Source organism: Pristiophorus japonicus, chromosome 21, assembly GCF_044704955.1.
Source record: "Pristiophorus japonicus isolate sPriJap1 chromosome 21, sPriJap1.hap1, whole genome shotgun sequence".
Taxonomy (NCBI): domain Eukaryota; kingdom Metazoa; phylum Chordata; class Chondrichthyes; family Pristiophoridae; genus Pristiophorus; species Pristiophorus japonicus.
The window spans coordinates 38,661,260-38,685,355 of record NC_091997.1 but is presented as its reverse complement, the minus strand read 5'-3'; the positions used below and the strand labels follow the sequence as shown (position 1 = coordinate 38,685,355).

At 44.2% G+C, this 24,096-nt stretch overlaps 2 protein-coding genes across 2 annotated transcripts in view; both read left to right on the top strand.

The window, feature by feature from the left end:
* The window catches only part of tubg1 (tubulin, gamma 1), a 73,705-nt gene that overhangs the window by 44,914 nt on the left and 4,695 nt on the right, over positions 1-24,096 (top strand). Inside the window, exons 8-10 of the mRNA XM_070864062.1 lie at positions 4,059-4,208; positions 10,258-10,410; positions 22,182-22,343. Coding sequence (XP_070720163.1) covers positions 4,059-4,208; positions 10,258-10,410; positions 22,182-22,343 — 465 coding nt within the window. The remainder of the gene's footprint in view (positions 1-4,058; positions 4,209-10,257; positions 10,411-22,181; positions 22,344-24,096) is intronic.
* On the top strand, positions 6,754-7,259 carry LOC139233652 (succinate dehydrogenase [ubiquinone] cytochrome b small subunit B, mitochondrial-like). The gene has a single exon (XM_070864061.1). It carries the CDS (start codon positions 6,754-6,756, stop codon positions 7,222-7,224), a length of 471 nt encoding a protein of 156 aa, XP_070720162.1. The 3' UTR covers positions 7,225-7,259.

Sequence of the window (24,096 nt, the reverse complement as noted above, 5' to 3'; positions counted from 1 at the left end):
TGGATAGCTTTGTCGGCCGGCGCGGACACGATGGGCCGAAATGGCCTTCCGTGCTATAAATTTCTATGATTCTATGAAAACCTTCATAATTATAAACACCTATCAACTGTCCTCTTAACCTTCTCTGCTCTGAGATCAACCCCAGCTTCTCCAGTCTATCCACATAACTGTAATCCCTCGTCCCTGGAACTATTAGAAACAGAGAAAATAGGTGTAGGAGTAGGCCATTCGGCCCTTCGAGCCTACACCTCCATTCAATATGATCATGCAACTTCAGTACCCCATTCCTGCTTTCTCTCCATACCCCTTGATCCATTTAGCCATAAGGGCCACATCTAACTCCCTTTTGAATATATCTAACGAACTGGCCTCAACAACTTTCTGTGGTAGAGAATTCCACAGGTTCACAATTCTCGTGAGTGAAGAAATTTCTCCACATCTTGGTCCTAAATGGCTTACCCCTTATCCTTAGACTGTGACCCCTGGTTCTAGACTTCCCCAACATCGGGAACATTCTTCTTGCATCTAACCTGTCCAATCCCATCAGAATTTTATGTTTCTATGAGATCCCCTCTCATTCTTCTAAATTCCAATGAATATAAGCCTAGTCGATCCAGTCTTTCCTCATATGTCAGATCTGCCATCCCGGGAATCAGTCCGGTGAACCTTCGTTGTACTCCCTCAATAGCAAGAATGTCCTTCCTCAGATTAGGAGACCAAAACTGTACACAGTACTCCAGGTGTGGCCTCACCAAGGCCCTGTACAACTGCATTAAGAGTGTGTTGCCATGTCCCGCAAGACAGTGCTTATAGATACGTAGGGATGTGTGGTCATGTAGCTGAATCTGAATAAATTAATTGGTGTCCAAGAGAAGCTAATGCACTTTGATTGTCTTCCAACCAAAGAATGTCTTCATAATCTGGTCATCAGGATTCAGTGATCTTGCACTGTGGTGAATTATTGCTGATTGGGCACAAGCAAGCTGGAGAATGAGAGTGCTGTTTCTGATCTTTCACTTGAGAGACTTCTGTTGTATGAGACCTGTTGCACCAGCCCAACTCCTCAGCTATGGCTGGTTGGCGTGTTTTGTGGCAAGCAGGTGGTGTGCTTACCTTCCGAAGCACCAAGGGCTAAAATATTGATATGTTTAAAACTGAGTTTGGTAACTACAGCAAAAAAGAGAAAAAACAGAAAAAATAAGGGTCAATTTATAAGATTGGGAAAAATAACTACAACATAGGTTCAACATGAAAAGGAGGGTGGGACCTAAGCGGCTGAAGGCACGACTGCCAACGGTGGGCAAAGGGAAGGGGGAAGCACACAAGGCCAGAGTCAAAGGAATACAGAGGCTCGGTTTGTGTTATAACGAAAGAACTTGCATTGATATAGCGCCTTTCACAGCCTCAGGATGTCCTGAAGTGCTTTGCAGCCAATCATAGAATGATAGAGCACAGAGGGAGGCCATTTGGCTCATCATCTGTGCCGGCTCGATGGTAGAGCTATCCAACTAATCTCACTCCCCGCTTTTTCCCCATTGCCCTGCAATGTTTTCCCTTCAAGTATTTATCCAATTGTCTTTTGAAAGTCACAATTGAATCTGCTTCCACCGCCCTTTCAGGCAGCGCGTTCCCGATCACAACAACTCGTGTCGCCTCTAGTTCTTTTGCCAATCACCTTAAATCTGTGTCCTCTGGTTAATGACCCTTCTGCCACTGGAAACAGTTTCTCATTATTTTATCAAAACCTTCATTATTTTGAACACCTATCAAATCTCCCCCTAACCTCCTCTGCTCTAAGGAGAACCAGCCCAGCTTTGACAGTCTCTCTACATAACTGAAGTCACGCATCCTCAATCATCATCATATGCAGTCCCTCGGAATCGAGGAAGACTTGCTTCCACTCTTAGCATGAATTTTTAAGTGGCTGTACAGTCCAATGCGAGAACCATAGTCTCTGTCACAGGTCGGACAGATAGTCGTTGAGGGAAAGGATGTGCAGGGAGCCTGGTTTGCCACATGCTCTTTCTGCTGCCTGAGCTTGATTTCTGCTTGCTCTTGGCGATGATACTCAAGGAGCTCAGCGCCCTCCCGAATGCACTTCCTCCACTTAGGGCGATCTATGGCCAAGGACTCCCAGGTGTCAGTGGGGATGTCGCACTTTATCAGGGAGGCTTTGAGGGTGTGCTTGTAACGTTTTTTCTGCCTGCCTTTGGCTCGTTTGCCGTGCCGATTTCCGAGTAGAGCGCTTGCTTGGGGAGTCTCGTGTCTGGCATGAGAACTATGTGGCCTGCCCAGCGGAGTTGATCAAGAGTGGTCAATGCTGGGGATGTTGGCCTAGACGAGGCCACTAATGTTTGTGCGTCTGTCCTCCCAGGGACCATTCTCGTAAATCTCTTCTGCACCCTCTCTAAGGCCTTAACATCCTTCCTCAAGTGTGGTGCCCTGAATTGAACCACCAGTGTTTAGTAAAGGTATCTCTAGTATAAAACCCAGGATCCCATGTGCCTGTTTAACAGCCTTCTCAACTTGTCCTGCCACCGTCAAAGATTTGTGTACATACACCCCCAGGTCTCTCTCTTCCTGCACACCTTTAACTTTGCACCATTTAGTTCATATTGCCTCTCCTCATTCTTCTTACCAAAATGAAACTCCTCACACTTCTCTGTGTTAACTTGCATCTGCCCATTTCACCAGTCTGCCTGTCTTCTGAAGTCTTTTACAGTCCTCCTCACTGTTGACTACATTTTTGAGTTCCATGTGATCTGTAAACTTTGAAATGATGCTTTTTATACTCAAGTCCACTTTTAAAGTATTGTCACTGTTGTAGGAAGTGCAGTGGTCAATTTGCACACAAGTTCTCACAAACCCAGATAGTCTTTTTTTAATTGATAGTGGTTGAGGGATAACTACTGGCCAGGACACCAGGGAGAATTTCCCGGGCCTTCTTTGAAATTATGCCGTGGGATCTTTTACGTCCACCGGAGAGGGCAGATGGGGGCTCGGATAACGTCTCATCCGAAAGACCTCTGATGCCTTTACTGCCCTTCAGACGGTGCAGCACTCCTACTGCATTCAAGTGTCAGCCTAGATTTTCTGTCCAAGTCTCTGGAGTGGGGCTTAGACCCCTGATCTTCTGACACTGATGTGAGAGTGCTACCACTGAGCCCCAGCTGGCACACACAATATTTGACACTGAACATAGGATCATAGAATGGTTACAGCACGTGAGAAGCTGTAACCATCGAGCCCATCGGCGGCTCTCTGCAAGAGCATCTCAGCCAGTCCCACTCCCCCGCCCTTTCCCCATAGCCCTGCATTTTTCTCTCAGATACTTAATCCAATTCCCTTTTGAAAGCCGTGATTGAATCTGCCTCCACCACCCTTTCAGGCCGTGCATTCCAGATCCTAACCACTCGCTGCGTAAAACAGTTTTCCCTCATGTCGCCTTTGGTTCTTCTGCCAATCGCCTTAAATCTGTGTCCTCTGATTCTTGACCCTTCCGCCAATGGGAACAGTTTCTCTCTATCTACTCTGTCCAGACCCCTCATGATTTTGAACACCTCGATCAAATCTCCCTTCAACTTTCTCTGCTCCAAGGAGAACAACCCCAGCTTCTCCAGTCTATCCATGTAACTGAAGTCCCTCAGCCCTGGAACCATTCTCATAAATCTTTTCTGCACCCTCTCCAAGGCCTTCACATCCTTCCTAAAGTGCGGTGCCCAGAATGTGGACATGCGGAACGGACTGCACAGGGAGGCAGGTATAATGAGAAAAACCTGAAAGTATTGTGTAGATATTTTGGTAACAGGCAAAATTACCACACAGCCTTTTCTGGCCCTTTATGGTTATGTTCCTACGTTCGTTCAGATGAAGAATGGAGGTTTCCAGTTCCTGTTTCCCAATGCAATCATTGCCATTAGCTCTGCCTCTTTAATTAAGGTACACTTAGCTAGCACTATTGATGCGTTAAAATGATCTGCTGGAAGCACTCTAGTTCCAGATATTGCTGTATAGCTGCAATGTGACCTTGCAGCATTGCTATGTGATTTCTTTAATAGGTCTCCACTATCATGTCTGCAAGTACCACCACACTGAGGTACCCTGGATACATGAACAATGATCTGATCGGACTGATTGCATCCCTCATTCCCACTCCTAGACTTCACTTCCTTATGACCGGCTACACTCCTCTTACCACAGATCAGTCGGTATGTGTTGATTGATAATATGTCTTTGCTGTGATTAGGCTCCAGTTTAGCTAAGTGGTTATTATTAATTTAACAGTAATATTTAATTGATTTGTGATTACATCCACTGTGACAGTGCATCATTTCTTAAAGGGACAGTGCCCTCCACTTTCCTGACATGGATTTGTGACATCCATTCCACATTGCACAGCACATCATGCCATATTTTGTTTTCAACAGTGCTAATTTAAAAATTAAAATATTGAACAAGCTATGGAAACTGCTAGTGACTTACTTTGGCTAACCCGGCGCTGTGACATTGCTTTGCTGAGCCTATAATATTGCTACTGGCCTGGTAGGATAGTGTCTCTAAATATTCAATTTATATTGCAGCACTGATAAAATGGTTCAGGAAGCAGCAGGTCCCATTCTACCAAGTGACAGGTACCTGGACCAGTATCAGCACATCTTGAGGGTGCAGGATAATGTGATGTTTGCCAGCTATGTGAGCACTAAACTTGCCTCAAACATGTGAGCAAATTTGGAATTGGCTTCCTTTATAAATGGACCAATTTCATAGTGGCCAAAATGTTGTATTTTATGCATTGAATCCAGCCTGGAAGTCCCACATCTGCAGCTCCACTCTACTGAACACCGGTATCCTGCCAGTGGGAGCAGCAGGAATTCCAGTGGACGAATCCATCCTGCCAGGGCCAACTACTTTTGTTTCATTACAGCTCGCCCCTCTCCCTAGAGGAAGTACTCTGCCCCAGGCTCAACAACAGCTTGCTCTTATATAGTGCCTTTTAAAGTATAAAACATCCCAAGGCTCCGAGGAAGTTTCAAAGAAAGACTTGCATTTATATAGCGCCTTTCATGAGCACCAGACGTCCCAAAGCGCTTTACAGCCAGTTAAGTACTTTTTGAAGTGTACTCACTGTAGGAAAGTTTCTGCCATAGTATTTAAAGCATCAGTGCTGGATCATGAATGCTTATACAGGACATTGTTTTAGTTGACAAATATTTAATGTACAATTATATTCATCTAGGTTGTTGCAGAAAGACGAAAACGTGCAGGAAGCTTGCTTTCCAAGCGGGTATACCAAAGTGTAGTGTGTGTGTTAATCTCTCTCCTCTTACGCTTGAACAATCTTTAGTATTGTGCATTTGAAGCTGTTTTTGTTTATTGTTTGGTTTGATGTCTTTGATTTAGCCTCTTTCAGAGACTGACTGCAAAATTGCCGAAGATCAGAGTGTTGGGTGGATGGTGCTGGATGGTTGAGCTTGCAAACCGCAGTTTCCTTAAAGGACTTGCACGTGATCAGTTTTGCATGTTTTAAGAATGACTGACAGGTTACAGCAGCTGTTAAGACCCAGAATATGCCTGAATTCTGCACAATACTTTGAGTACTGAACGTTTTCAGGTATGAACACACTATTAGAAGCCCTCTGGTGAGAGGACAGCTAGAGGCAGTGAATTGTTTGTGCTGACACATGAACACTCAAATGCCTATAAATCTAGAAACGTTAGAAAGTAAAAAGTAGCTCAAGTTGTACATTTATATATAAAAAGTTGACTGTTTTCATCAGCAGTTACAATTCTCTTGCTTGTGCAAGAGGCAGACTTCACTCTGGGTGCTGAAACCTCCTGCATGTTACAGACAGGGTCATTTTAGAAGGCAAATATCCAGATGTGTGTTCAGAAAATTTGGCAGGCACCATTGTTGTCCATAAGATAAAGTATAAATTTCCCCGACTACCGGCCACCAATTGAATGGAACAATACCCTTGCTGAGAGATTTGAGCAAGAAGCTTGTTTGACTCAGATGTTCTGAGAGAATGGATACATACTGGTCCAGAAGTGATCAGCCCTGCTGCTGGAAAAGAAACTTGTGAATTTACTGATGTGCCACAATGAATAGTATGAGTGTCAGTTTGGCTCACTTGGTAGCATTCTCACCTCTTGCATCAGAAGGGGTTGCAAAATGATTTATACAATGGGGGCAGATGTCCCTTCATTGGCCAGTGTCAAACTGCACATTGATGAAATTTGGGATACTTTTGAAAACTGGTAAGAACTTTCATCGTATAACTCTTTATAAAATTGATGGAGTACTTGGTTTTCAAAAGTCAGTGACCATTCTGCATCTCACACCTTTACAGAGTGTGACTTTGATGTGTTTTGCCAGCTTAAAATAGTTGGACAACTTGGAATGTTTTTCCAGAGCATTCTTACGCTTTTCCTGAAAATCACAAAGTCACATTTAAGGATTTTACATTGCTGGAGAGATTTGTTAAACTGACATATGACGGGCTCAGTCATGTAGGTGAAGTTAGTCATGCTGCGAGTTAACACTTCACACATGGCCTGCACCTTAGAACACACTAGAGCTGCTCATCGGGAGGCGTTGTCCTTTACCCCTGACCCAGTCTTATCTAACCCAAACGTTTCATTATATGTGACAGAAGGAGCCTGAGGCAGTGAAAGCAGGTTACCAACTGGTGTATGTTTCTGAAATTATACGTAGTTGCTTTTCCTGCAAAGTATGCAAAGGGAGTGTGAGACATGGCGGCTGTGCTCAGGCTGGCACCGGTGTGCAGACGTGGCTTTAAGCCACCGTTCTTCAGTAAATCATTGGTGGCCGGACCTCTTGTTGATTCCAGAAAGACCCAGCAGCCCCAAGTACTTCTGGCTTTGCAGATTCACACGTCTCCCAGCCATTTTGCTGGTTCCAGAGCTGCTTCTTTGCACTGGACTAGTGAACGGATAGTGAGCATAGCGTTACTGGGCCCCATCCCTGCTGCCTACTTCTGCCCGGGATCTGCCATGGATTACTCGCTGGCTGCGGCTGTCACTCTCCATGGTCACTGGGGCTATGGACAAATCATCACGGATTATGTACACGGAGAGACCAAGGTGAAGCTGGCTAACACAGGCCTCCATATCCTGTCAGCTGTCCCCTTCGCTGGCCTCTGCTACTTCAATTACCATGACGTGGGGATCTGCAAGGCCGTCGCCATGCTCTGGAGCCTCTAACTGATTGTGGTACCGTCCAACCAGCTAAACCACTCATGAGCTCGTTTTGATTTTTAAAATATATGTATATGTACATGTGTATATATTTTTTTTTTCTGACAAATCGTGACAGTGATTTCTTTACAAAGAGCTGGCAAAATGGACACATTTTTCCAAATGTATTTTTGAAACCTTTGTTTACACTGATCGTAGATGTGACCTTATGTCGTCCAGTCATACCACCGGCCTTGCCAATAAATTGCACTTTCAAGCTTTTAGTTCTTTTCCCCGCTGTGTGCGTAAGTTCCTGTTGCAAAACATTAACTTTTTTTTTTAAGTACAAGTCCAGAGACAGGACTTGTTTTGCACAAAGGAGGAAACCGGAATCAGTGTGACTCTCAAACTGTGCAGAAATCATCAATTTATTGACATCTAATTGTGTTTTACACAGAATTTGCAGTGCAGAAACAGGCCATTCAGCCAAATGGTCCATGTCTGTGTTTATGCACCACACGAGCCTCCTCCTGCCCAACTTAATCTCATGCCATCAGCATATCTTTCGATTCCTTTCTTCCTCATGTGTTTTATCTAACTTCCCCTTAAATGCATCTATCCTATTCGCCTTAACCACTCCCTGTGATAGCAAGTTTCACATTCTCACCACTTTCTGGGTAAAGAAGTTGTGAGCAGTTATTTTCTTTAGCTTGCCTGTGTCATTTTAATTTAGGCTGCTTGTAAAAACAAAACTGTAGAGACTTCCCTTTTCCTCCCAACTCTCCTTGCAGAGTCTACTAATCATTGGAGAATAAAACCCATAAGTGTCTTTTTTTTGTTCTTGTAATTAATTATGTGACGACACAGCAGAATCTGGGTGCCATGGAAAGCTGTGTGCTGGAGCTGAGCTGCTGTTTGAAGTGATGAGTCTTGTCCATTGTAATCAGAAAAAGGACGGGGATGGATTAATCAGCACTGTGTTCTTTAGTCTTTGGGGCCTGAGTTCAAATCAACTCATTTCTGGTGGAAAGACCATCTCCCCGTTTTGCAAAGGTCTCATGTGAAATGAGTTTGGACAGACACGCATCACAAAACTGACTATAATTCAGCTCTCACTTAAACAATTATCATTCTAATCGCTAATCAGATTAACAAGCCATTCGGATGGGAATGATGTACAATGGTCGCACGTGCGATCTGCTAGGGAGGGCCAAGGGGTCTCGGTTTAGGGCACAGGACCACTGCTGATGCAGAATAAAGGGAAGTTTAGCCTCCGCCTGTCCCTGTTGCACCGACTGAGGGAGTTGCTTCATTGTGACACTTGGGTACCAGAAATAGAAAATCTTCATTTACCTGCAACGCTGACCTTCCCTCACTCTTTAGCGCAAATATTTTGCAACAAAAGTATTTCAAGGAATTTCCTCTGATAATTTGGGTTTAATGGTGATGGATTATTTTTACAGTGTGACTGTTGCTATCGAACTGGAAGCTGCGCAGAAGTAGTCTGCGCTTAAATGTCCACTTCCATAGCTTTCATTCATCCGATGGATTAATTCAACAAAAAGGAGTTAGATGTAGTCCTTACTACTAGGGGGATCAAGGGGTATGGCGAGAAAGCAGGAATGGGGTACTGAAGTTGCATGTTCAGCCATGAACTCATTGAATGGCGGTGCAGGCTCAAAGGGCCGAATGGCCTACTCCTGCATCTATTTTCTATGTTTCTATGTTTCTATTCACTTATATTCATTAGCAGTACAACTTCAATTATACACATCAAAACCTACATAGTGTTTTTGTTACATTTGGGACATATATTTAAAAATCAGTGTTGAAAAGCACCTTTTCCCTTTAATTAAATCTTAAATATTTCAAAAAGCTTAATTTTGTCTTTTGATACATTAAAGCAGTGTTTATAAATAAGCATTTCTCCATCACTACATAGATATATATCCAGCAGTGCCGTTTAACCATAACCACAATTGAAGGGGTCTTTAGTGATGGTCCCATATCTAAAAATAATCAATGGCATGGTATTTGTGTGCAAAGTTCTATTATTCACAAAGTAAACAGTTAAGTGTAACTGCTCTGCAGAATGTACATTACATTAATGTAAGCTATTTCTCAATCATAAGCAGGCTGAGGCAAATGGGTATTAATGCCCTCAGCAGTCAATCAAATCACGTCAATAATAAATTTGAAAGGCAAACACTGAATAGGATTTAACTGGAGTCTGCCAGCTTAAGCAAACACTTGGTAGTTTCAGTAGCATGATTTGAACTCACTGAAAGGAGATGTCCTTGACTTAATTTAGCCAAGTACATGTGCCTCGGTAAATGAAAAGCATGCAGATTACCTTTGAGCAATCCTGAAAAAAGACTTTTTTTTTTAAGTGGAAGTCCATGATGCAGATTTATGGTAAGTGCTTTCAGCATTCCTGGGCCCATATTGTAACCTTGCCTTTTAGAATGTGGTTTTGTATTACCAGCCCTGGGAGGGACCACTTTGTTTCTTCTGCATTGTTGCGGTGGTTTGCTTTTTACTGATCTGAGGATTGTACATGTGTGAGTGGAGATTTTTTTGTACTGGGAAACTAGATACATGGTTGTGTCTGCCGTACAGGACACCACCAAGTTGAACAGAGTAAAATGAGGTAAATCAGAAAGTATTGATTAACTCGTGTTAAGCTTGAGTTTTAAAAGCCGAGCAGGAAGGGGAAACCAAGGGAGGTGAGAATTTTTACAGTTTTAAGGATCTGTTCGAGCAGTCTTGATGCCAGCAATGAGAATGCAGGGAAGACCATATAGCAGAGAGTATTTGGAATGTAGAAGGAAAATTCAGAGGAGAAAAATAGAGAAGATACATTAATATTAAAGCTGCAAAGATCTGGCTGTCTTCTAAACTTGTGCAAGTTATTAAGATATATTTGCATATTCGGCACTGTTTAATGAGAAGCCTGTGGGTCTTTTGTTATTTGCGGTGTCTATATGATGGTGTCTGTTCAAATGTGAGATGGAATGGGGCAAGTCCATTTTTAAAAGCTGCTGCATGTTTTGTTTTTAGGTCGCAAGTGTGCGTAAAACAACAGTTCTGGACGTCATGCGAAGATTGTTGCAACCGAAGAATGTGATGGTGTCCACTGGCAGAGATCGACAAACTACCCACTGCTACATTGCCATTCTCAATATTATCCAGGGGGAGGTAGACCCTACTCAGGTAGGACTATAGCATTTGTTTTAGAAAGAATAAAGAGAAGAACTTGCATTCTATAGTACCTTACCACATCCTTAGGATAACCTTTGCGATAGTGTTGTCCAATAGAAATTGCTGACTAAACACAACTGAAGTTGCAGTGACGCCAGGTGCACTAACTTTAGTAGAAATCGGTTTACACATACTCAGACAAGTCGGGTAAATGCACTTAACGCATATATTTACTTAGCAAACACCTCGATCCACGTTCAGTGCTGAACTTTGCAGTCTTTATCTTTCACCAAAGTTTTGAATCCTGCCATCAATTCATTAGAACATAAGAAATAGGGACGGGAGTAGGCCATTTGGCCCCTCGAGTCTGCTCCGCTATTCAATAAGATCATGGCTGATCTGATCCTGGCCACAACTCCACTTCCCTGCCCGCTCCCCATAACACCAAACATCTTGGTGCGGCTTCTATGTTTTTGTCCAGCAGTTGTGAGCAGGACTTGGACTTCCTCAGTGATTGTTGAGAAGGTAGACGTGCAAATAACCAATAAGCAATGACCAAGGAAGTAAAGCAGATAGAATGATCAAAGAACACTCGCTCTGCTTTTCGTCTTACCGTTTTACCAACAAACACATACAGTACACATGCATACGAATGAGTATTGAGACCATATGCCCGAGGGCAGTGTCAATTAATCATGTATCATTTACTAATTAAAAATGTAATTAGTCACATCTGGGTTCCCAAATAGCCACATGTGGCTAGTGTTTTGGACAATCGTGCTTTACTAGGGCTCACTGTCTCAGAATAAGAGGTTGGCCATTTAGGACTGATGAGAAATTTCTTCACTGAGGGTGGTGAATCTTTGGAATTCTCTGTCCCAGAGGGCTGTGGAGGCTCAGTCTTTGAGTATATTCAAGACAGATTTTTGGATATTAAGGGAATCAAGGGATATGGGGACAGTACAGGCAAATGGAGTTGAAGTAGATCAGCCATGATCTCATTGAATGGCAGAGCAGGCTTGAGCAGCCTACTCCTGCTCCTATTTCTTATGTACTTTACAATCAAAGAATTACTTCTGAAGTGCAGCCAGTTTGCACACTGCAAGGTCCCATAAACAGCAAATGAGTGAATGGCCAGATAATCTGTTTTTACGAGTGTTTGATGAGTGTGGACTCCGGGAGAACTCCCTACTTTTCAAATAATGTTACAGGATCTTTTATTTTTGGGCCTTCAGTTTAATATCTTATCTGGCAGTTCTGCATTCCCTCAGTACAACACTGAAGTGTCCAGTTCATGATGTGTTCAAGCTTTTAGTGGGGCTTAAACACACAACCTTCTGGCTTAGTGAGGCTATTCCCAACTGGGTTATAGGTGTAAGTTATGCTAAACCTTTATAAATCACTAGTTAGGCCCCAGCTGGAGTATTGTATCCAATTTTGGGCACCAAACTTTAGGACTGTTCTCCTTGGAGCAGAGATTACGTGGAGATTTAATAGAGGTATTCAAAATGATGATAGGTTTTAAGAAAGTACAAAGGGAAAAGGGCTTCCACTGTCAGGGTTGGTAACCAGAGAACACGGATTGAAGATCATTTATGCAGCGTATTGTTACGATTTGGAATGCACTGCCTGAAGGTTGAGAAAGCAGATTCAATACAGGTTGTACTTCTCCAGTCTGGGACTCTTTGGTCCGGCAACATCCCTGGTCCGGAATCATTCCCGACAGGGGTGTCGCAACCTGCGTCCTGGGGCTGGCTGCTATTATCCCCATTGCCTCCAGTGTTCAGGTCGGGTCGGTGCGGAGAGGGAGCGAGGAGCATGGTGGCTGACGGAGGCGCTGAAGCTGGGCCTGAGAAATGCTGCGCAGTCGGCTTCGGCGCAGCGCATGCGCAGAACGTGGCCGGGTCATTATCAGCAGTACCCGGTAAGTCTAGGGTACTGCTGACCGATAGGGTCGGTGTGACCTCCATGGTCCAGAAAATTCTCTGACCGGCACCAGTCAGGTCCCAAGGGTGCAGGACTGGAGAGGTACAACCTATACCTTTCAAAAGGTAATTGGATAAATACTTGAAAAGGAAACATTTGCAGGGCTATTGAAAAAGAGTGGGACTAATTGGATAGCTCTTTCAAAGAGCAGACCCAGGCATGATTGGGCAAATGGCCGCCCCCCTGTGCTGCAAGATTCTGTCAGGGAGAGCTAATGAGAACAGAGGGTTTAACGGAGAAATGATGAGCTTAAAGGATGACCTTAAATAGCAACTAACTCTCGCCTGATCTATGCTAGAGGATAAGATGATATAGCTTTATTTTCATTTCTGCCGTGGAGCCGCTCATTATCCACCAAAAAACAACCAGCTGCTGGAACAAGCGGTTCAGACCATCTCACCCCGTTTTCCGCCCCGCCCACCCCCAAGTGACAATTAACAGTGGCTTTTTCTGGAAGCTCATTCTATATGTCAATTAACCCTTTTTGTGAAATAGTTGTTTAAATTCTGAATTTACTCCAAATTTCCAGATGTATTCATTGTGCACGAGTTAATGAAGGTTTGGCCAGTGAGAACAGTTTGTCTGATTACAGTTCTCAATCCCTACATCATTTTAAAAACAATTTACTTATTGAAACTGTGATTTAAAAACATACAATTTTGATGGTGTGTTGTACAGGGTTCAGAGATACAGATTGTGCATTGTGATATTATAAAAGGCTTACATTTGTATATAACCTTTCACAATGACCGGACGTCCCAAAGCGTGTCACAGCCAATGAAGAACTTTTTGAAGTATCACTGTTGTAATATAGGAACGCGGCAGCCAATTTGCGCACAGCAAGCTCCCACAAACAGCAATGCGATAATCATAGAAATTTACAGCACGGAAGGAGGCCATTCAGCCCATCGTGTCCATGCCAGCCAACCAAGAGCTATTCAGCCTAATCCCACTTTCCAGCTCTTGGTCCGTAGCCCTGTAGGTTACGGCACTTCAAGTGCACATTCAAGTCATTTTTAAATATGGTGAGGGTTCCTGCCTCTACCACCATTTCAGGCCGTGAGTTCCAGATCCCCACCACCCTCTGGGTGAAGACATTTTCCTTCATATCTCCTCTAAACCTCCCTCCAATTACTTTAAATCTATGGCCCCTGGCTGTTAACCCCTCTGCCAAGGGAAACGGGTCCTTCCTATCCACTCTATCTGGACCCCTCATAATTTTATACACCTCAATCAGGTCTCCCCTCAGCCTGCTCTGTTCCAAGGAAAACAGACCCAGCATCGCCAATCTTTCCCCATAGCCAAAATTCTCCACTCCAGGCAACATTCTTGTAAATCTCCTCTGCACCCTTTCTAGTGAAATCACATCTTTCCTGTAATATGGTGACCAGAACTGTACACAGTACTCCAGCGGCCTAACCAGTGTTTTATACAGTTCAAGCATAGCCTCCTTGCTCTTGTATTCCGTGCCTCGACTAATAAAGGCAAGTATTCCATATGCCGCCTTAACCACCTTATCTATCTGGCCTGCTACCTTTAGGGGTCTATGGACCTGCATTCCAAGGACCCTTTGTTCCTCTACACTTTTCAGTGTCGTACCATTTAATGTGTATTCCCTTGCCTTGTTCGACCTCCCCAAATGCATCACCTCACACTTATCTGGATTGAATTCCATTTGCCATTGTTCTGCCCGCCTGACCAGTTCATTGATATCTTCCTGCAGTCTACAGCTTTCTTCTTCTTTAACGACCACACAGCCTATTTTAGTGTCATCTGCAAAATTCTTAATCATACCCCCTACATTCAAGTTCAAGTCTTGATATATACCACAAAAAGCAAGGGACCCAGCACTGAGCCCTGCGGAACCCCACTGGATGCAGCCTTCCAGTCACAAAAACACCCATCAACCATTACCCTTTGCTTCCTGCTTCGGACCAATCTTGGATCCAATTTGCAACTTTGCCCTGGATTCCCTGGACTTTTACTTTTGTGACCAGTCTGCCATGTGGGAACTTATAAAAAGCTTTGCTAAAATCCATATACACTACATCATACGCACTGTCCTCATCGACCCTCCTGATTACCTCCTCTCAAAATTCAATCAAGTTAGTCGGACACGACCTTCCCTTGACAAATCCATGCTGACTGTCCTTGATTAATCCATGTCTTTCCAAATGAAGATTTATCCTGTCCCTCAGGAGTTTTTGCAATAATTTTCCCACCACTGAGATTAGGCTGACTGGCCTGTAATTACTCATTCTATCCTTTTCTCCTTTTTTACATAAAGGTACAACATTAGCAGTACTCTGGCACCACACATGTAGCCAGAGAGGATTAGGAAATGATGGTCAGAGCCTCTGCTATTTCCTCTTTTGCTTCTCTTGACAGCCTGCGATACATCTCATCCAGGCCTGGGGATTTATCCACTTTCAAAGTTGCTAAACCCCTTAATACTTCCTCTCTCACTCTGTTTATCTTGTCTAATATTTCACACCACTCCTCCCTCATTGCAAAGTCTGCATCGCCCTTCTCTTTTGTGAAAACAGATGTAAAGTATTCATTAAGAATCATACCCACATCTTCTGCCTTTGTGGTCTTTAATAGGCCCCACTCATTCTCTAGTTATCTTCTTGCTATTAATGTATTTATAAAAGATCTTTTGGTTTTTCCTGATTTTACTTGGCAACATTTTTCATGCTCTCTCTTTGCCAATGACCAAACAATCTTTTTATTGATGGTTGAAGAACACCAGGGATAACTCCCCTGCTCTTCTACGTCCATCTGAGGGAGTAGATGGGGCCTCGGTTTAATGTCTCATCTGAAAGACAGCACTTCTGACAGTGTAGCACTCCCTCAGTGCTGCACTGGAGTGTCTGCCTAGATTTTTGTGCTCAAGTCTCTGGAGTGGGATTTAAACCCACACCTTCTGACTCAGGCAAGAGTGACATGGAGGGATTTAAACACAAGGATGATAATTTAAAATTGAGGCATTGCCAGACCGGGAGCCAATGTAGCTCAACGAGCACAGGATTGATCAGCTGAACGGGTGTTGGTGTGAGTTTGGATACGAACAACAGAGTTTTGGATGAGCTGAAATTTATAACACGTAGATGATGGGAGGCCAGCCAGGAGAGCATTGGAATAGAGTCTGGAAGTTAAAAAAAGGCATGGGTTTCGGCATCAGGTGAGCTGAGGCAGGGGCGGAGAAGAGCGATAATACGGAGGTGGATGTAGGCGGTCGTGGTGATGGAGAGGATGTGGAGTCAGAAGCTCAAATGGGACGCCAAGATTGCAAACGGTCTGGTTCAGCCTGAGACAGTGGCCAGGGAGAGGGATGGAGTCAGTGGTTAAAGAACGGAGTTTGTGGCGGAGACCAAAGACAATGGCTTTGCTCATCCCGATATTTAACTGGAGGAAATCTCGGCTCATCCAGGACTGGATGTCGAACAAGCAGCGTGACAAATCAGACAGTGGAGGGGTTGAGAGAGGTGGTGGTGAGGTCGAGATGGATGTTGTTAGCTACATGTCTTCCTGATGTGAAATATATAAAGAGCGGGTGAATCTGCTGAGAGGCGCGGATATAAAGAGCGGGACACAGGAGTGATGTCACAGGACTGCAGGTAGGTGATTGGTGGGTGAGAGCTGGGGAACTATAACTATTACATTATTAAATATTAACTTAACTAAATAATGAATATAACTATAAAGAATCATTTGATTAAAAACTTTAATTAAATAAAGTCTAGAGATGGCCGGGCAGGCTGTGTGTGGAGACTGCAGTATGTGGGAGTTTGTGGACAGTGAGACTGTCCCGGATTCCTGCATCTGCAGGAAATGCCTCTGCCTTCAGTCACTCCGGCTGAGTCATTGAGCTGGAGTGCGAGTTAGAGACACTCCGGAACATAAAGGACGGGGAGGAATTTCTGGATAGTTTTATCCCAGAGGAAAGCACAGGTTCAGGAAAGGGAGGGTGTGACTGTTAGGGAGCTGGGTAATGTGGACTTAGGAGAGGTTGAGAAGGAGGTCCTGCAGATACTGGTCCTGTCCAACAGCTTGATGTAGTCGCTACCTGTGAGGACAAGGAGAAGGACTGCGGGGAGTCATAATGCAGACCAAGGCACTGTGGCTCAGGAGGCTGTCCGAGGGGGGAAGAGCAGAATAGAAATGTGGTACTGATAGGGGATTCTATAATTAGGTGGATCGATAGCGTCATCTGCAGCCAAGAACGAGAATCCCGAAGGTTTTGTTGCCTACCCAGTGCCAGGGTAAAGGATATCTCGAAGCAGCTGGAAAGGGATTTGGAATGGGAGGGGGTAAATCCAGTTGTCGTGGTCCATGTCGGAACAAATGAATTAGGAAAGAGCAGGGAGGAGGTCCTGCTGAGAGAGTACCAGGAGTTAGGAGCTAAATTAAAAAGCAGGACCTCAAGGGTAAAAGTCTCTGGATTATTGCCTGAGCCACGTGCAAATTGGCATAGAAACAGTCAGATCAGGAAAATTAACACATGGCTAAAGGGCTGGTGTGAGAAGAAGAGGTTCCTTTTCATGGGACACTAGCACCAGGACTGGGACAGGAAGGAGCTGTACCAATGGGACGGGCTCCACCTGAACCGGGATGGGACCCATGTCCTAACGGAAAGGGTAAGTAGGGAGGTGGGAAAAGTTTTAAACTAGTAAGATGGGGAGGAGGGATCGACGAGAATTAAAACCAGCCTAAGTATAAACAAAACAGGAAAGGAGAGCTTGGGGAAGAGTAAAGTAAGGGCCAGGGAATAAATAGTTATAGAACCGGAGTTTAAAAAGATAGTTAAAAATAAAGTGAGGTGAACTGCTATTAAAAATGAGTTAATCTGTCTGTACAGCAATGCTCAGTGTCCATAATAAAACAGGGAGCTGGAGGCAATCCTGCGTTGTGTGGAACCAGGGATTACTGAGACATGGCGATCGAAAAATCAGGACTGGGAATTAACCATTGCAGGGTATAACACATTTAGAAAAGGTAGAGAGGGGACAATGCAGAGTCGGGACAAGTAGCAGAATGGATCGCTAGCTGCCTTCATGACAGAAAGCAGAGAGTAGGGCTAAAGGGCAGCTATTCACAGCGGCAGAAGGTGGGTCGTGGTGTTCCACAAGGATCAGTGCTGGGACCACTTGTCCACAATTTATATTCATGATTTAGACTTTGGAGTCAAAAACACAATTTCTAAATTTGTGGATGACACCAAATTGTGGGATAGTCAATGCTGAGGAGGTCTGCAACAAATTACAGGAGGACATTAATTAACTTACAGAATGGGCATATAATTGGCAAATGAAATTCAATAGATAAATGTGAGGTATTACATTTTGGTAAGAAAAATAGGGAGGTCACTGACTGGAAAATAAGAATCTAAATGGGGCAGTGGATAAAGAGATTTTGAGAGTACAAATACACAAATCGCATAGTATCGACACGGGTCACAAGGCCATAAAAAAACAAGCACCAGGGTTGATTTCTAGAGGGATAGAATTAAAAAGTAGTGAAGTTATGCTAAACCTGTATCGAACCTTGGTTAGACCGCATTTGGAGTAGTGTTTGTAATTCTGGGTCATTTTATAAGAACTGGCACTGGAGAGGATGCAGAGAAGATTTACAAGGATGGTACCAGAAATAATGCGAGAGTACACCTATCAGGAAAGGGTGAAGGGAGTCCAGGGTTATGGGGGACAGGCAGGAAAGTGTTGAGGCCAAGATCAGATTAGCTACGATCTTATTGAATGGTCTACTCCTGCTCCTATTTCTTATGTTCTTATGAACAAGCTGGGTCTTTTTTCTCTTGAAAAGAGAAGGCTGAGGGGTAACCTAATAGAGGTCTTTAAAATCATGAATGGTTTTGATATACAGAAGCGTTACAAGGACACCCTCAAAGCCTCCCTGATAAATTGCGACATCCCCACTGACACTTGGGAGTCCCTGGCCAAAGACCGCTCTAAATGGAGGAAGTGCATCCGAGAAGGCGCTGAGCACCTCGAGTCTCGTCGCCGAGAGCATGCAGAAATCAAGCGCAGGCAGCGGAAAGAGTGTACAGCAAGCCAGTTCCACCCATCCCTTCCCTCAACGACTACCTGTCTCACCTGTGACAGAGACTGTGGCTGTCGTATTGGACTGTTCAGCCACCAAAGAATTCACTTCAGGAGTGGAAGCAAGTCTTCCTCGATTCCGAGGGACTACTTATGATGATGATGTTTCCACTTGTGGGGAAGAGCATAACGAGAGGCCATCAATATAAGATCGTCGCCAAGAAATCCAATAGGGAATTCAGGAGAAACTTCTTTACCCAGAGAGCGGTGAGAATGTGGAACTCGCTCCCACAGGGAGTGGGTTGAAGCGAACAGTATCGATGCATTTAAGCATATGAGGGAGAAGAGAATAGAGGGTTATGCTCATGGAGTTAAATGAGGAAAGACTGGAGGAGGCTCGAATGGAGCATAAACACCAGCATGGACTGGTTGGGCCGAATGGCCTGGTTCTGTGCCGTATATCCGATGTAAATAGGAGGGGGCTAAGGATAGATCCCTGGGGAGCACCAGAAATAAGGGTGCAATTCTTGTTCAAATAAAAGAAAGACTTGGATTTATATAGCGCCTTTCATGACCACTGGACGTCTCAAAGCGTTTTACAGCCAATAAAGTACTTTTGGAGTGTAGTCACTGTTGTAATATAGGAAATGTGCCACACCCTTTGTTAAATCGTATTGTGGCTGTGAAATGATAAGGGAGTAGTGATTGCTGCAGATCACAAGATTATGAAGGTATTGAGTTTGGTCAAGTTGTAGGTGGATCTTGTAAAGTCAACTCTGCAGGAAGAGTAACTACCCGAACAAGAAGCTGAAATCTGAATAAAATTAATGTATAAAAGGGTTAAGCAAAAATGACATTGGCTTAAGGTTTTTTTTGAAGAAAAAAGTATTCAACGTATAGCCAGAGAAGCACCTTGTTTCTAGCTGGCCCTGACTTGACGCTCAAACATATGTCTTATTAATATTTCTTTGTTTCTTTTGGGAATTCCATATAGTTAAGTCATCTGATCTTCCCATTGCCTTTATCATGCTACAGGGCTCCACACACTTTCCTTGGAAGTGAGAGGAATGTAAAACCACGTCTTTTTGTTTTGTTGATACAGCACTGCATGGTATAGATTGGAAATCCGATTCAGTAACTATGGAATGTCTTACGGTTTGATGGTGCTTTTTTGTTAAAAGCCTAACCTTGATTACAAGACTGATGACACTATTTTGGTCAAATCGGGCTTGGCTGTTGTGAAAGAACAAAGGCAGCTGATAAGAGAAATTGTGAGGCTGGCTGGTTGTTGCTTGGTATGGAAGGTTGGCTTTTATACTTCATCTCAAATTTATTTCTTCTTACACGCGAAGTTTATTTTCTCCTTGGACTGCATTCCTTCTTTGTGGAGGGGTCGCGATAACATGCCTGGTCTTGGAAGCTTGGAATGGGATCAACCTGTGTGGCATATTCTGTAGTCTAATACTGGAAACAGACAGACCCACACTACACACAGGGCACTGATTATCCAGCTTCCCTTGTTAATGGGGTAGTTTTTTTATTCAATCCCAGAAAAGTCAATGCTGTAGCAGGTAGGAGGGTGGTGGGGCTGCCTGGCGAAGGAGTGATGGAGGATCAGTGACACTTATCAGCAATTTAAAATTGTCAATAAGAGAATGAGGAGTGGGGTTAGGAGAAATTGCTTCATGCAGCGGGTTGTCAAAATGTGAATGCTTTACCATCTTAAATCTTTTATGGGAAAATTAGATAAATATTTGAAGCAACAAAAGATATGGGGGTAGAGCGGGACAGTGGGATTAGTTTGGAATTGATACAGGGCTATGGGGAGAGAGCGGGGCAATGGGATTGGTTTGGGATTGATACAAGGCTATGGGGAGAGCGCGGGGTAGTGGGATTGATACAGGGCTATGAGGAGAGAGTGGGGCAGTGGGATTATTGAGAGATTGATACAGGGCTATGGGGAGAGAGCGGGCCAGTGAGATTGGTTTGGGATTGATGCAGCGCTATGGGGAGAGAGCGGGGCAGTGGGATTATTGAGAAATTGATACAGGGCTATGGGGAGAGAGTGGACCAGTGGGATTGGTTTGGGATTGATACAGGGCTATGGGGAGAGAGCGGGACAATGGGATTGGTTTGGGATTGATACAGGGCTGTGGGGTGAGAACGGGGCAGTGGGATTGGTTTGGGATTGATACAGGACTATGGGGAGAGCGGGGCAGTGGGATTGGTTTGGGATTGATACAGGGCTATGGGGAGAGAGCTGGGCAGTGGGATTGATTTGGGATTGATACAGGGCTATGGGGAGAGAACTGGGCAGTGGGATTGGTTTGGGATTGATCTAGCAGGCGCAGACATGGGCTGAATGGCTGCCTCCTATGCTGTTAACATCTCTGGCTCTTTGGGTTTGATTGCTGTTCTGTGCTGAGTTAATTGATCTCAACCATGGCAGGGTAGGGCAGATTGGCGCGCTGGGCGGGTGAAGGGAAAATCAGCCACGGTTATAGTTTCTGGTTATTTTCCAGTAACTCTCAGGAAATGAAATGGATACCAGGGCAGGTCAGGATGGGGCTTGGCGGTTAAACACTCCTACAGTTGAATACCTTGCATCTATCTAAGCTTCACTGAAGAATATCCACTTGGTCAAGATACTTGTTCGGTCCATATCCATGCAGTCATACTCCAGTAAGACTCGGCACCTTCGGGTTAAATGGGGAGAAAAATACCAGCTGGAGAAATAGTCGGCTCAATCACCATGGGAAGCTTCTCTTGCATTGCTTTGCCAGCTCAGCACAGACAGATCCCAACTAGGAAAGTAAGGTGAGATATATGACATTGTGGAAAGGGAGAAAATCAAATTGCCAAGCAAAATATTTTCAGCCACTAGTTATTTACATAGATCACTATCAGACTGCAAGTGCTGGTGTCTGCTCTGAGTGTGTCTGTAACAAGTTTAACAATAGAATTTTCCATTTTATGTTAAATATCTAATGACTCAGCAGTAAATGCTCCACTTAACACCAACCATATTCACCAGGAATGTCTCCGATTTGATCCCTGCTCTCAGAGCTTGCTGGTTTCTACTGGGGCAGTGTGTGTCAACTTGGTTCAGCAGGGGAGGGGAGCACTTTCTTCTGAATCAGTGGGTTGTGGGACCCCACTCCAGGACTTGTGCACATAATCTAATCTGACACTATAGTGCAGTACTGAGGGAGTGCTGCAGTGTCGGAGGGGCAGTACTGAGGGAGTGCTGCAGTGTCGGAGGGGCAGTACTGAGGGAGCGCCGCACTGTCGGAGGGGCAGTACTGAGGGAGCGCCGCACTGTCGGAGGGGCAGTACTGAGGGAGCGCCGCACTATCGGAGCGGCAGTACTGAGGGAGCGTTGAACTGATGGAGGGGCAGTACTAAGGGAGCGCCGCACTGTTGGAGGGGCAGTACTGAGGGAGCGCCGCACTGTCAAAGTTATCTTTCAGGTGGACATAATAGATCCCATTCAGAGGAGAGCGAGAATTTTTTTGGATGCTCTGGACAATTATCATCCCTCAACTAACACCATTAGTCATTGGAATGGTCATTTGGCTCATTTGTGGGATCTTGCTGTGTGCTAATTGGCTGTCATAGTTGCTTCCAAAACAGTGACTATACTTTTTTTTTTAAAGTGTGCGTTTTGGGCTGTACTGAGGCTGTGAAAGATGCAATATAGATACAAGTTTCTTACTCTATGCTATGTTCTTTAAATAGGTTCACAAGAGTCTACAAAGAATAAGGGAGCGGAAGTTGGCGAACTTCATTCCATGGGGGCCAGCCAGTATTCAGGTGGCGCTGTCACGGAAATCTCCTTACCTGCCCTCAGCTCATCGTGTTAGTGGGCTCATGATGGCTAATCACACCAGCATCTCCTCAGTGAGTATCCGTACTGCACTAACCAGTTTCATGGCTCACATTCCAAAACAAGTGATCATAGGGGCTATAGTGTTGTGAGACTGTGGGCTTGATTTCCATAGGCTACTGATGGGTCTTTTTCATTTCTGCATTGATATTATCTGTTGACGTGCTGTGAATGTGCAGAGAGTGGAAGGTGAACTAAATGGCCCAGAGTAAAGTGTAATTTATAAACATGTACCATGCAAATATAGGATGGGCAATAAATCTCATTGTCATTCCTAACTGAGTGTCTGTTTCAGGAGAGACTTGGTGAACAAATGGGAAGTCTGCTTTTCGTTACCACAGTACCATTGTCAAAGTTCTTGGTTGAATTTATAGAAACATTATGATGTCACTCGGCTCCACAGCATATTATTCATGCAGTTGTCCATGAAAAGCAGGACAAATCCAATCCGGCAATTACCGCCCCATCATTCTACTCTCAATCATCAGCAAAATTATGGAAGATATCGTCAACAGCTATTAAGCGGCACTTACTCACTAATAACCTGCTCACCGATGCTTAGTTTGGGTTCTGCCAGGACCACTCGGCTCCAGACCTCATTACAGCCTTGGTCCAAACATGGACAAAAGAGCTGAATTCCAGAGGTGAGGTGAGAGTGACTGCCCTTGACATCAAGGCAGGGAGACAGAGGGAAACAAAAAGGAGGCAAAAGCAAAAGACAGAAAGGAGATGAGGAAAAGTGGAGGGCGGAGAAACCCAAGACAAAGAACAAAAAGGGCCACTGTACAGCAAAATTCTAAAAGGACAAAGGGTGTTAAAAAAATAAGCCTGAAGGCTTTGTGTCTTAATGCAAGGAGTATCCGCAATAAGGTGGATGAATTAATTGTGCAAATAGATGTTAATAAATATGATGTGATTGGGATTACGGAGACGTGGCTCCAGGATGATCAGGGCTGGGAACTCAACATTCAGGGGGTATTCAACATTCAGGAAGGATAGAATAAAAGGAAAAGGAGGTGGGGTAGCATTGTTGGTTAAAGAGGAGATTAATGCAATAGTTAGGAAAGACATTAGCTTGGATGATGTGGAATCTATATGGGTAGAGCTGCAGAACACCAAAGGGCAAAAAACGTTAGTAGGAGTTGTGTACAGACCTCCAAACAGTAATAGGGATGTTGGGGAGGACATCAAACAGGAAATTAGGGGTGCATGCAATAAAGGTGTAGCAGTTATAATGGGTGACTTTAATATGCACATAGATTGGGCTAGCCAAACTGGAAGCAATACAGTGGAGGAGGATTTCCTGGAGTGCATAAGGGATGGTTTTCTAGACCAATATGTTGAGGAACCAACTAGGGGGGAGGCCATCTTAGACTGGGTGTTGTGTAATGAGAGAGGATTAATTAGCAATCTCATTGTGCGAGGCCCCTTGGGGAAGAGTGACCATAATATGGTGGATTTCTGCATTAGGATGGAGAATGAAACAGTAAATTCAGAGACCATGGTCCAGAACTTAAAGAAGGGTAACTTTGAAGGTATGAGGCGTGAATTGGCTAGGATAGATTGGCGAATGATACTTAGGGGTTTGACTGTGGATGGGCAATGGCAGACATTTAGAGACCGCATGGATGAATTACAACAATTGTACATTCCTGTCTGGCGTAAAAATAAAAAAGGGAAGGTGGCTCAACCGTGGCTATCTAGGGAAATCAGGGATAGTATTAAAGCCAAGGAAGTGGCATACAAATTGGCCAGAAATAGCAGCGA